General features: G+C 43.0%; 1 protein-coding gene across 1 annotated transcript in view; it reads right to left on the bottom strand.

The window, feature by feature from the left end:
• Positions 1–14,902, bottom strand: part of LOC137384944 (ladderlectin-like) — a 226,472-nt gene that overhangs the window by 88,419 nt on the left and 123,151 nt on the right. The window contains exon 5 of the mRNA XM_068059654.1: positions 3,905–4,074. Within this exon, the coding sequence (XP_067915755.1) occupies positions 3,905–4,074 (170 nt within the window). The remainder of the gene's footprint in view (positions 1–3,904; positions 4,075–14,902) is intronic.

The raw sequence follows: 14,902 nt of genomic DNA, 5'->3' as shown, positions 1-14,902 counted from the left end.
CCTAATAAAGATAGATCGGAGTATTTCCTAAACAGTGAGAAGCCAGGAACAGTGGAGAAGCAGAAAGATTTAGGAAGCAAAGTGCAGAAATCACTAAAAGCTCGTGGACAGGTGCAAAAATTAATTATGACTAAAGGTTAAAAGAGCAGATTCACCAGGATAGTGAATGTAACACCTTTATTCAAAAAGAGAGGGAGTCAGGAAGCAGGAAACTATAGACAAGTTAGCTTAACATCTGTCTTTGGGAAAATGTGAAGCTATTATTAAAGACGTAATAGCAGGGCACTTAGAAAAATTCAAGGTCATGAGGCAGAATCAACATGGTGTAGTGAAAGGGAAATCATGTTTGACCAATTTATTGGAGTTCTTTGAAGTAGTAACAGGTGCTGTGGATAAAGGGGAACCAGTGGATGTACTGTACATAGATTTCCAGAAGGCATTTGATAAGGTGTCACAAAGGTTATTGCAGAAAATAAAAGCTCATGGTGTCGAGGATAACATATTGGCATGGGTAGAAGATTGGCTAGCTAACAGGAAACGGAGAGTAGCCAGAAATGGGTCATTTTCTGGTTGGCAAGATCTAATGAGTGGTGTGCCGCAGGGATCAGTGCTGGGCTTCAAATTTTTGCAGTTTATATAAATGACTTAGGTGAAGGGACCGAAGGTATGGTTGCTAAATTGGCTGATGACACAAAGATAGGTAGGAAAGTAAGTTGTGAAGAGGACATAAGGAGGCTACAAAGGGATATAGATAGGTTAAGTGAGTGGGCACAAAGATCTGGCAGCACAGTGGCGCAGTGGTTAGCACCGCAGCCTCACAGCTCCAGCGACCTGGGTTCAATTCTGGGTACTGCCTGTATGGAGTTTGCAAGTTCTCCCTGTGTCTGCGTGGGTTCCTTCTGGGTGCTCCGGTTTCCTCCCACAGCCAAAAGACTTGCAGGTTGATAGGTAAATTGGCCATTGTAAATTGCCCCTAGTATAGGTAGGTGGTAGGGGAATATAGGGACAGGTGAGGATGTGGTAGGAATATGGGATTAGTGTAGGATTAGTATAAATGGGTGGTTAATGGTCGGCACAGACTCGGTGGGCCGAAGGGCCTGTTTCAGTGCTGTATCTCTAATAAAAAAAAATAATAATAAAAAAAAATGGAGTATAATGTGGGCAAATGTGAAATTGTCCAATTTGACAGGAAGAATAAAAGGAAGCATATTATCTAAATGGGGGGAGATTGCAAAGCTCTGAGATGCAGAGGGATCTGTGTGTCCTAGTGCATGAATTGCAAAAGATTAGCATGCATGTTCAGCAAGTAATTAGGAAAGCTAATAGAATTTTATCATTTATTGAGAGGGGAATAGAATACAAAAGTAGAGGGGTAATGCTTCAGTTATGCGGGGCATTGGAGAGACCACATCTGGAATACTGTATACAACATTGATCTCCTTATTTAAGGAGATATGTAGATGTGTTGGTAGCAGTTCAGAGAAGGTTTACTGGACCAATATCTGGAATGGACGGGTTGTTTTATGAGGAAAGGTTGGACAGGCTAGGCTTGTATCCGTTGGAGTTTAGAAGATAGAGACAACTTGATTGAAACATACAAGATCTTGAGGCGTCTTGATAAGGTGGATGTGGACAGATGTTTCCCCTTGTGGGTGGACCTGGAGCAAGGAGTCACGATTTAAAAATAAAGCGTCACCCATTTAAGACAGAGATGAAGGGAAATTTTCTGAGGATCGTGAGTCTTTGGAACTCTTCTTCAAAAGGCAGTGAAAGCAGAGTCTTTAAGCATTTTTAAGGCAGAGGTAGATAAATTCTTGATAAGCAAGGGGTGAAAGGTTATCGGGGGTAAGTAGGAATGTGGAGTCGAGGTTACAATCAGATCAGCCATGATCTTACTGAATGGTGGAGTGAACTCAAGGGGCCAAATGGCCTAAATCTGCTCCCAATTCATATGTTCGGAATGATTCTGAGGTTGAAAATGGTTAAATTATGAGACAATTAAAGAGGGATCTAATGGAGGTATTTAAGATGATTAAAGATGTTGCGGAGGTAAATAGAGGGAAGCTATTATCTCAACCTTAAAATTAGTACATGGATTTTCAGGAGTGATGTTGGGAAGCAATTCCTTACACAGGGTAGTGGAAATCTGGTACTCTCTCTCCCAAAAAGTTGGGGCTTGGGTTCAATCGAAAGTTAGGCAAGAATATTAAGGGTTAGAGAACAATGGCAGATAGATGGAGTTTATACACAAATCAACCATGATCTGTTTAAAATGGCGAAACAGGCTTAAAGGCCTACTCTTGGTCCTAGATTCCAAACATCACCCCTTTGCTTGGTGAGCTACATTGATAGTCAATGCCTAGATTTTAAAATACTCATCCTTGTTTTCAAATCCCTCTATGGTCTTGCCTCATCCTCTCTCTAATCTCCTCCAACCTGCTCACATCTCTTACCCAATTGTTGTAAGATTGCCTTTAAGAGTGATATCCTTTAAGATCTTCGTATGCTAATGAGGTAAGTACCAGGATGCAGTCATGTGACTACAACCAAGAGTCACTCTGCAAGTGCAACACCAAGAGGAAAGTTCTCTAAATAGTTTGTAATGTATACAATAACTTAGCTGTAATAAATCTGTTTGAGATCTTCAGCATCAAACAAAGAACTCATGACACTAATTTTGGTCTTTTGTGTAATCCTGATATTCATCACTCTACCATTGGTCAGCATGACTTCAGTTGCCTTGGCCCTAATCTTTGATTACCCCCCTATACATCTGACTCTCTTCTGTTCTTTGTTCTTTCAAGATGTTATTTTAAAACTACAATTTTTGGCCATGCTTTTGGACATCTGCCCTGGTGTAACTGGACAGAGGCTGTACAATGCAAACATCACCTGGTCATATCTGAATTTTGCATCAAGGTTCTCTGAAAAGTTTAGGACCCTGATTTGCATATTAAAGTAGATTTAGGCTGGTTGGAGGTGGCTTTCTGTTTTCCTTTACCTACACTTTAACAAAGTTTTCACATCATAAATGTTGGTATATAAAAGTGTGAACAGGAAGTGCATGCCAAATACATACTTTTAAATATATACACTATTACTTCCTTCAAATATTTAATAGGGACAGTGCGACCAACGTGCTTTCCCAAAAGCAAAAATACAAGTACAATAAATATCATGGAAGTTCTAAACAGCCTAAAAGGGCTCAAAATAGATTAGCCCAGGTATGCCAGGTATTTATCTTGCTAATGCCACAAGGGAATTCTAATATTTAAATGCAAAATAGAAGGATGGAACTTGGACATGTGACAAATATTGCCCAATAGGAAGGGAGCAAATTAATTGCCCTGGGAGACATTACTGATCCAGTGAAAGTGACCTGAGGAGAGCACTCAATGCAAGTTCCCAGTCAACAAGACTAACCAATTATTCAATGTATCTTGTAGGCTTTTGTAAATATCTGAACATTTAACTGAACAGTCACTGATTTTTAACATTATCTGCCCCTTCAATGGCAGACAGCAAATCCTTCAAATGGACTTTGTTCTTTGATCTGAAAAGCAGGATCAGGAGCCCAATCCGGTCCTCAACAAACTTCCACACAACACATTTTGCGAAAAGTTTCACTGGATGGTGACCAGGATCAGGGAGTTGTGCTGGTTTTACACTTTTCTAATCCAGACAGACTCAAACCAGTTATAACACCCTCCTCACTGTCCGTGGATAAACCTGGGCCCTTGTCTGTAGGATTCAATGTCACAGTTCAGTGTCCTCTGTGTTTAATGTAGAATACAATGTAGACCATGTTACCCAGGTGATGGAACACACCGAGTCAATCAGAAATGTCCAGATACAAATCAGAAGATTCTTTCATTCTCTTACAGTGGAGACTCCAGGAACTCACCTCAGCTTCTATCCAAGTCTTTTTTGCAAAGAAAAACTGGTAGCAATAACCAAAATAAGACCAGCCATTGGAACATAATCCTCTCCCAAATAGATCACGTTTTTCAAGATTCTGATCATTTTCTGTCTCCAGTTCAGCGTTCTCCAATGTTCCATTCTGAGCAACATCAGCTGGAGTTAAAGGGCATTAGATTAAAACAAACTGCAATAATCAGACCATCAATCCCCGAACAGTCATAATTTATTTCTGATTCATGGATCTAGAAATTGATGGGCACATGGTGGGCAGGGGTTGCCTCGGAGGTGGGGGCTTTTCATCTTACTGCATTAACCCTGTCCTCACACAGCATGTTTGTTTACATAGAAATATATAAAAGTTCGAACACAGAAACAGGCTAATTGGCCCATCTAGCCGATGCCAGTGTTCATGCCTCACAGGAGCCTCCTCCCACTGTTTACTTCCTTCAACCCTAGAACCATATTACTCCCTTCTCCATCATGTGCTATCCAGCTTCCCCTTAAATACACCTATGCTTTTTATCTCAACCACTCCATATGGTATCATGTACCACATTCTTACCACTCTCTGGATAAAGAAGTTTCTCCTGAATTCCTTATTGGAGGATATCTTATATTTCAGACCCAAACTGAAAAATGTCAAAAAGAACAAAAGAACAAAGAACAAAGATAATTACAGCACAGGAACAGGCCCTTCGGCCCTCCAAGCCTGCGCCGATCCAGATCCTCTCTCTAAACATGTCGCCTATTTTCTAAGCTTCTCTATCTCTTTTCTTCCTGCCCAATTATGTATCTGTCTAGATACATCTTAAAAGACTCCATCGTGCCCGCATCTACCACCTCCGCTGGCAATGCGTTCCAGGTGCCCACCACCCTCTGCGTAAAGAACTTTCCACGCATATCCCCCCTAAACTTTTCCCCTTTCACTTTGAACTCGTGTCCTCTAGTAATTGAAACCCCCACTCTGGGAAAAAGCTTCTTGCTATCCACCCTGTCTATACCTCTCATGATTTTGTACACCTCAATCAGGTCCCCCCTCAACCTCCGTCTTTCTAATGAAAATAATCCTAATCTACTCAACCTCTCTTCATAGCTAGCGCCCTCCATACCAGGCAACATCCTGGTGAACCTCCTCTGCACCCTTTCCAAAGCATCCACATCCTTTTGATAATGTGGCGACCAGAACTGTACGCAGTATTCCAAATGTGGCCGAACCAAAGTCCTATACAACTGTAACATGACCTGCCAACTCTTGTACTCAATGCCCCGTCCGATGAAGGAAAGCATGCCGTATGCCTTCTTGACCACTCTATTTACCTGCGTTGCCACCTTCAGGGAACAGTGGACTTGAACACCCAAATCTCTCTGGACATCAATTTTCCCCAGGACTTTTCCATTTACTGTATAGTTCACTCTTGAATTGGATCTTCCAAAATGCATCACCTCGCATTTGCCCTGATTGAACTCCATCTGCCATTTCTCTGCCCAACTCTCCAATCTATCTATATTCTGCTGTATTCTCTGACAGTCCCCTTCACTATCTGCTACTCCACCAATCTTAGTGTCGTCTGCAAATTTGCTAATCAGTCCACCTATACTTTCCTCCAAATCATTAATGTATATCACAAACAACAGTGGTCCCAGCACGGATCCCTGTGGAACACCACTGGTCACACGTCTCCATTTTGAGAAACTCCCTTCTACTGCTACTCTCTGTCTCCTGTTGCCCAGCCAGTTCTTTATCCATCTAGCTAGTACACCTTGGACCCCAAGCGCCTTCACTTTCTCCATCAGCCTGCCATGGGGAACCTTATCAAACGCCTTACTGAAGTCCATGTATATGACATCGACAGCCCTTCCGTCATCAATCAACTTTGTCACTTCCTCAAAGAATTCTATTAAGTTGGTTAGACATGACCTTCCCTGCACAAAACCATGTTGCCTATCACTGATGAGCCCATTTTCTTCCAAATGGGAATAGATCCTATCCCTCAGTATCTTCTCCAGCAGCTTCCCTACCACTGACGTCAGACTCACCGGTCTATAATTTCCTGGATTATCCCTGCTACCCTTCTTAAACAAGGGGACAACATTAGCAATTCTCCAGTCCTCCGGGACCTCACCCGTGTTTAAGGATGCTGCAAAGATATCTGTTAAGGCCCCAGCTATTTCCTCTCTCGCTTCCCTCAGTAACCTGGGATAGATCCCATCCGGACCTGGGGACTTGTCCACCTTAATGCCCTTTAGAATACCCAACACTTCCTTCCTCCTTATGCCGACTTGACCTAGAGTAATCAAACATCTGTTCCTAACCTCAACATCCGTCATGTCCCTCTCCTCGGTGAATACCGATGCAAAGTCATCAACTTTGTTTTAAATTTCCACCTCCTTAGTCTTCACATGGTCCATCTCAGACTCTCCCCTTCCTCAAATTCTCTACCTCCATTTCTTTGGGCATGCTGTCAATGAATATTTGTTATAAATCACTTGCCTTCCACTGCTACCTTGATTTCAGGAAGTGCGATTGGAATAAGTGTAAGGTGTCTATTCCATTCTCCCAGTTTCTCTATCTCCGTTGCATCTGTTCTGATGATGCTACTTTCCACACCAGTGCTTCTGATATGCTTTCCTGTTTCCTGCACTGCGGATTCCCTCCAGCGTGGTTGACAGGGCTCTCTACCACGCTCATCACAATTCCAGCACTGCTGTCATCCCTTCCACTCCCTCCCAGAACCACGATTGGGTTTCATGGTCCTCACCTTCCACTCCACTGGAAGTCACGTTCAACATAGCATCCTCTACCATCTCAAAATGCCTTACAGCATTGCTAAGGGACCTCTTCCTGTGCGATACCCTGGTCCACTCTTACATCACCCGTTACCCTTCAATGCAAGCGCATGAGTTGCAATATTTGCTCTTCCACCTCCTCCCTTCCCACTTTCCAGGATGCAAGGAACTTCTTCCAGATTCGCACTGTTGGGAAGTGTTTAAACTAACTGGATAAGGGATGGGAACCAGGATGTAGCATTAGGAAGGATGAACAAAGTACACAAAGGATTGGGGGAGGGATATAATACCAGTGTAAGAAATGGCAATGTATTCGATGGGTCAGACTAAGAGGTAAAATAAAGCTCTAAATTAGGTTGACAGTACATGTATGTAAACACATGAAGTGGGGTATATAAAGCTGGTGAGCTGCAGGCAGTTAGCCACATGGGAAAATGATGTTCTGGCGATACCAGAGACATGGTTCAAAAAAAGGGTAGGACTGGGAACCAAATATTCCTCGATAAAAGGGGCTGGATTTCCAAAGCGGGATCATAAACCTGACACCCGGATGAATTCTGGGCCCCAACCCCACGATTCAGCTGTGTCGTTCTTGACGTGACGTTTGAATGCTCGTGCCCCAATTGGGCAGGAAGCAAGTTTGGCACCTAATTCGAGGCACCGAGTGTCTCCAGGAAGTGGGAGCTGCCTGCCTGGCACCTGCAGCCCAGGCAGCCAGCAGCATGTTGGTGGGCTGCCAGTGCCTTGTCGAGGAGAGCAGGCAGCTCATTAAAGGGCCAGGATGATAAAGACAGCAAAACGTGGCCATGGATGCCAAGTGGAGGTACAGTGCTCGACCAGATGCTAGTTGACCTCTCAATTCATTTCAACACAAATATTCTTTTGCCCCATGGCAGCCCTGACAGCTGTACAATAATGTGCACCAGACTGGTCGGCAGCACCAAAATCAGATTTAAAAATCGCCTTCCTGAGATTAATGGGCTGCTAATTGGCAGTGTGGGCGTTCCCCCTTCCATCCATCCCCCGCACCTCCCCCCAACCATTCCTCCGCCCCCCCCGCCCCCCCCCCCCCCTACACCAATATGTTGAAAATTTGAAAGTGTCCTGGAGATATTGAGATCCTGATGCGGGTGTCTGTGCAGGATCCCAACTTCAGGGCTGCAAGTGTTCAGGAAAGATAGGAAAGGAAAGAAAGTTGTCAGGGTGGGGGAGGGAATGTAATTATTAAAGTAGAATATGAGAGAGAAACAGAGAGAGAGAGACAGAGAGAGAGAGAGAGAGAGAGAGAGAGACAGAGTGTGTGTGTGTGTGTGTGTCCTGGAGTGGCCATGGACTGAATCTATTTGATTACGTTAAGAAGTACCATTACGCTACTGGGTGTATTCTATAGGACACTAACTAGTGGGAAAGATAGAGGACCAGGTTTGAAGGGCAATTACAGTGGAGGTGCAAAAGCTATAGAGTATTGATCATGGCAAACATCAATCATAATATAGACTGGGATAATGGTGGAAAGAGCAGAGAGGGGAAAGAATTCCTGAAGTGTGTTCTGAAGAATTTTCTTAATCCACCCATTTCTGGCTCATTGCTGGACTTTGTTCTGGAGAATGAAGTGGGTCAAGTGGATCAAGTGACAGACAAGGAACTTTAAGGGAACAGTGTCGTAAGTTTTAAGTTAAGCATGGGAAAGGACAAAGAATAATCGAAAGTAAAAATATTAAATTGTAGAAATGTCAGTTGGGTGCAAACAGATCTGTCCCAGTTAAAAATCAGAGTCAAAGATTGGCAGGCTAAACTGTAATGGAACAATGGGCTGTGTTTAAAGAGGAGATGGATCAGGTACAGTGAGGTGCATTCACACAGTGGGAACAGGCAGGGCAACCAAAGCCAGAGCTCCCTGGAAGGTAAGAGAGAGTAAGATGAGGCAGGAAAAGGGTGGAAATGACAGTTGTCAGGTTGATATTACAACTGAGAACTAGGCTGAATATAGGAAGTTCAGAGGGGAAGTGAGAAAGGAAAATCAGAGAGTCTGTCAAGAGAAGGCAGCCAGCATATCAGGAATCAAAGTCTTCTTTAGGCATATAAATAGTAAAAGGATATTAAGAGGAGGGGTGGGGCTGATTTGGGACTAAGAAGGGGATCTATGCATGGTGACAGAGATACTAAATGAGTACTTTACATTAGAAAGGCTGACTGAACTTAAAAGTCAATAAGTCACCAGGACTGGACGGGATAAATCGGAGGATGCTGAGGGAAGTGAGGATAGAAATGGCAGAGGTACTGGCCATAATCTTCAAATTCTCCTTAGATACTGGTGTCATGCCAGAGGACTAGATAACTGTAAAATATTCCACCTTTGCTTAAAAAAATGGCCCAAGAATAAACCCAGCAACTGCAGTCAGTTGAACCTCAGTGGTGGGAAAGCATTTAGAGACAGTAATCCGGGACAAAATTAACAGTGATTTGGACAAGTGCAGATTAATTAGAGAAAGCCAGCATGGATTTATTGAAGGGAAATTGTGTTTAACTAAATCAATAGAGTTTTTTTGATGAGATAAGACATGCTTGATGAGGATAATGTGCTGTACATGGACTTCCAAAAAGGAGTTTGATCAAGCACCACTTAATAGACTTGCCAGTCAATTTGAACACCATGGAATAAAAGAGACATTGGCAGCACGGATATAAAGTTAGCTGAATAACAGGAAAATGTCATAGTTGTCTTTGTACTCAAGGAAGCTAGACAATGTGGTTGGCCAGGGTTTGGTACTAGGACCACTGCTTTTCCTGATATATATTGTTAATATAATATCACTTAGATGTGGGTGTTGGGCACAATTTCAAAATTTGCAGATGACGTAACTTAGAAGTATTGTGAACTGTGAGGAGGATTGTGATAGACATCAAGAGGACACATAGTGGAAGCTGACCATCATTTCCCATCTTCTCTAGCTCTAGGCATAGATTGGAAGACTGGAGGACCGCTACTGTTTAAAAAAGGATGAAGGGATAGCCTGAATAATTAAAGGTCAGGCAGCTGAAGTTCAGTAGTGTGTAAAATGTTGCAAAAAATTCTGAGGGTAATACAAATTGTCATTTTGAAAGGCACATGGCAGATGAGATTTAATGCAGAGAGGTGTGAAGAGGCACATGTTGGTAGGAAGAATGAGGAGAGGCAATATAAAATAAAGGGTCCAATTCTGAAGGGGGTGCAGGAACAGAGAGACCCAGGGATATAAAATTGTTGAAGATGGCAAGACAGGTTGAGAAATTGGTTGAAAAAGCATACGGGATCCTGGGTTTTATAAATAGAGCCACAAACCTTTGTAAGATTCTGGTTTGACCTCAACTGGAGTATTGCGCACAATTCTGGGAACTGCACTTTAGGAAGGATGCAAAGGTCTTAGAGAGGATGCAGAAAAAATTAACTAGAATGGTTCTAGTAAATGAGGGACTTCAGTAATGTGGACAGACTGGTGAAGCTGGGTTTGTTCTTATTAGAAAAGGGAAAGTTGAGAGTCATCATTTCCCAGACCATATCTTCTCCAGATGTCTTTTCCTTCCCCCCACCACCCCCACACATTCCAACTTCAATTCCCCAACCCTGCATAGTGCAGTTTTACCTCCTTTCTAAGATCCACAAATAGGATTGCTCTGGTAAACCCATCATTTTAGTTTGATCTTGCCTCAGATGTGATTTCTTTCCATCCTGACTTATTTTCTCCTCTTGTCTAGTCCCTTCTGAGCTACATGCACAACTCTTCAGATGCCCTCTGCCACCTTCACTGTTTCTTGTGTCTCATCAGTCTGGACATTCAGCCCCTCTTCACTTCCAATACCCACTGGGCTTCCCTGAAGAACACTTCACTTCTTCCTTTAACGAAGGCCCAAACAGTTCCCACACCCAACCACCTGTCTAAGCTTATTCTCACGTTGATCAAATTCTCTTTTGACTCCTCTCACTTCCTCCAAATAAAAGACATTGCTATGGGAACCCATATAACGTCCCAGTTATAGGAGTCTTTTTGTACGATAGTTGGAACATTCTTTATTTCAATGCTACTCAGGTTATCTCCCCCTACCCCCACCCCACCCCCCCACCGCCCCCACCCCATCTCTTGATGGTACATTGCTGACTATAGTGGTGCCAGTTCCTTATTTTCCCTTTTGATGTTGTGTCTACAAATCACATTACTATTTATTTTTATTTTTCATGATCATTTAGTTTTGTAGTTCCTCTTTCATTGTTTTGTTTTTAACTGGTTTCCTAACCTCTTTCTATTCCATTTGGTCATCCTTTACTTTGTTCTTTGTGTACATAGTGCATGCCTTTTCTTTACATTCAATTTTACCCTGAAAGAAATAAAAAGATTTCCAGCACAGAAGGAGGCCATTCAGCCCATTGAGTCTGTACAGGCCAAGAGTTATTAATCTGACTTCTCAGCTCTTGGACTGTAGCCTTGCAGTTTACAGATGACAAGTCTATAGCCAAGTTTTTTTTTTTAAGTTGCTTAGAGTGTTTCTGCCTCTACCACCCTTTCAGGTAATGAATTCTCGGTGCCCACCAGCCTCTGATAAATAGAAATTCTCCTCAACTCCCCTCTAATCTTTCTGCCAATAACTTTAAATCTATGTCCCAGGTTATTGGCCTCTCTGCTGAGGGAAATAGGTCCTCCCGATCCACTCGATCCCGATGACATCTTTTATTTGGAGGAAGAGAGGGTTCACCTCAATTAAAATTCCCCTCAAGCTCCTTTGTTTAAAAGAAAACAAACACAACCTGTTCAATCTTTCCTCAGAGTTAAAATTCTCCATCCGTCAAAACATCCTCGTAAAACTCCTTTGTACCCTCTCCAATGCAATCACATCCTTCCTGTAATGCAGTGACCAGAATGGTATGCAATGGTCCAACTAGCATTCTATACATAGGAACAGGATGAGGCCATTCAGCCCATCGAGCCTGCTCCACCATTCAATACCATCATGGTTGATCATCCACTTCAATGCCTTTTTCCCACATTATTCTCATATCTCTATGTCATTGGTATTTAGAAATCTGTCAATCTCTGCTTTCAACATACTCAATAGCAGCTTCCACAGCACTCTGGGGTAGAGAATTCCAAAGATTCACTACCCTCTGAGAAAAGAAATTTCTCCTCATCTCAGTGCTAAGTGGCTTTCCCCTTATTTTTAAAATCGGGTCCCCTGGTTCTAGATTCCCCAACCAGGGGAAACATCTTACCTGCATCTACCCTGTCTATCCCTTGAAGTATTTTGTAGGTTTCAATGAGATCACCTCTCATTCTCCAAAACTCTAGAGAATATAGGCCCAGTTTCCCCAATCTCTCTTCATAGGACAGTCCCGCCATCCCGGGAACAAGTCTGGTGAACCTTCTTTGCACTCCCTCGATGCCAATAATATCCTTCTTAAGGTAAGGGGACCAATACTGCACAGAGACCTCCAGGTGCAGTCTAACCAAGGTTCTATACAATTGAAGCCAAGACTTCACCAGTCTGTACTCAAATCCTCTTGTGAAAAAGGCTAACATACTATTAGCCTTCCTAATTGCTTGCTGCACCGACATGTTAGCTTTCAGTGACTTATTGACGAGGACACTCAGGTTCCTTTGTACATTTACACTTTCTAATCTCTTACTATTTAAGAAATACTCTGCACACCTGTTCCTCCTAACAAAATGGATAACGTCACATTTTCCATATTATATTCCATATGCCATGTTCTTGCTCACTTAGCCTGTCCAAATCCCCTTGAAGCCACTTTGCATTTTCCTCACAACACATTCCCACCTTGTTTTGTGTCATCGGTGAACTTGAAAATATTACATTTGGTCCCCACATCCAAATCATTGATATATATTGTGAACAACTGGGGTGCCAAGTACTGATCCTAGCGGTACTCCACTAGTCACAGCCTGCCAACATGAAAAGGACCCGTTTACAATTCTAGCAAACCTCCCTGCTCTTATTTTGTGCCTCGACCAATAAAGGGAAGTTTCCCATATGCCTTCCTAATTGCCTTATCTACTTTAAGTGCTGTCTTCAAGGATCTGTGGGCATCTGCAGGTCCCTCTACACATTACCTCATACTTTTCTGGATTAAATTCCATTTGCCACTTTCCAGCCCACCTGACCAGTCCATTGATATCTTCCTGCAGTCTACAGCTTTCATCTTCACTATCAACCCCAAAGCCAATTTTTGTATCACCTGCATACTTCTTAATCATGCTCCCTGCATTAATATCTAAATGATTGATAAATACCACAACAGCAAGAGACGTAGTACTGAGCTCAATGGGAACCTGCTAGAAACAGCCTTCCAGTCAAAAACAGCCTTCCAGTCAAAAACAGCCATCAACAATTACTCTTTGCTCACTGTCACTGAGGCAATTTTGGATTCAACTTGCCACTTTCCTTTGGATCCATGGGCTTTTACTTTTGACAAATTTGCCGTGTCAATTTGACCTTGCCAAAAGACTTGCGAAAATCCATGTAAAACTCAAACATTTTACCATCATTGAATTTTTTGAGGATTATAGCAAGGAGGGTTAATCAAGATAGCCAGACATAACTTTCCCTTTTCAAATCCACGCTGACAGACACTGATTAATCGATGCCTTTCTAAATGACAATTTACTCGGCTGAGAATTTTTTTGCGGGAATGTGCACGCCAAGTTTAAGCTAACTGGCCTTCAATTACTCGGGCACTCCCTTTCCCCCTTCTTAAATAATAGCATAACTTAAGCAGTCTTCCAGTGTTCTGGATCCATGCTTGGTTCAAGAGAGGATTAGAAAATGATGGTCAGAGCTTCCACTATTTTTTTCCTCCTGGTTTTTTTTAGCAGCCTGAAACATTTCATTCTGAGTTTTACTAGCCCTCCGACATCGGGAGTCATGATGGAGGGGCCCGGAAAATTCTTCCAAGAGAGGCCCACCACGACCCCCGATGACAGGAAGGTCCTGCCGCATTTTACTGATGGTAGCGAGGCCTCAGTGCAGCCCCAACCGCCGCCGACCGGTTGCGTGGCTTTTATTTTAATATGCAAATGATACTACAATTAAAGAATAAGTACTGACCAGGTGGTGACGGCCGTCCCACACTGATATTCCAGACGTGGGCCAGAAATCCTACACTTACGCAACTCCATTTGGAGTTCTGAGGCGTGAGGCTGTTGGGGAGGGGAAGGAGTGAAAATTTCAGGGTGGGAGTGGAGGGGGGGAAAACTGCTCTGATTGGATATGGGGATGGTGGGAAGTGGTTGAGGGTCAAAGGTGCTAAAGTTACAGGGTGAAAGTTCGTTCATTTAAAAAACTTGTTTGCTGGGGGGATAGATTATTTTATTTTATTTATTGATAACTCAGTGGTGGGGTGGGGGGTGGGAAAGGGGATTCAAAGTTTCACCAACACTTTATTTTTCATAACAATGTGGCGACTCCTTTAAAAATTTTAATCTACCTGAAGGGCTGTAAGCCCTTTAAAATGGCGCCAGCACCTGTGTGGTGCTGACAGATGCCGTTGCCGGGGGACAGAGCGGCGGCCCCTTCTATGTCATTGGGGGCGGTCACACCGCCCCCTCCATTTAAATGAGCCCCCACTCAAAATATCACGGGGGCTCAGTGACGGCGGATCCGCACGGGCAGACCGCCAAGATCAGAGCACGCTGCTGCAATTTGTGGCATGTTCATAGAATTCAGCCCTTCATCAGGGCCTCGTGATCTATCCACTTTCAAAGGTGTTAAATTGCTGTATAGTTCTTCCCTCACTATGAATATACCACCAAGTATTTCACTCCTCCTCCTTAAGCACAACATCTGCATCTGCATCATCCCCCTCTCTTGTGAAGAACCATGCCCATGTCTTCTGCTTCCATGCACAAGCTTCCTTTTTGCTCTCTGTTCAGCCCTACTCTGCTTAGCTATCCACTTGCTCTTTATGCATTTATAGAACATCTTTGGGTTTGTTTTTTCTTTCTCAATATTTTTTCATTCCTTCTTTTTGCTTTCCTAATTTCATTTCTAAATTCACCCCTGCACTTTTTATGTTCCACTAGGCTTTCTGCGGTATTTAGCTTTTGACATTTGACGCATGCATCCTTTTTAGCCTCATCATCCTCTGTATGCTCTTTGACATAGAGGGGATCTAGATTTGGGAATTCCACCCTTTTTGTGAGAATAG

This window comes from Heterodontus francisci, chromosome 27, assembly GCF_036365525.1.
Source record: "Heterodontus francisci isolate sHetFra1 chromosome 27, sHetFra1.hap1, whole genome shotgun sequence".
Classification (NCBI taxonomy): Eukaryota; Metazoa; Chordata; class Chondrichthyes; order Heterodontiformes; family Heterodontidae; genus Heterodontus; species Heterodontus francisci.
This window is presented reverse-complemented; position numbering and strand designations above follow the sequence as displayed.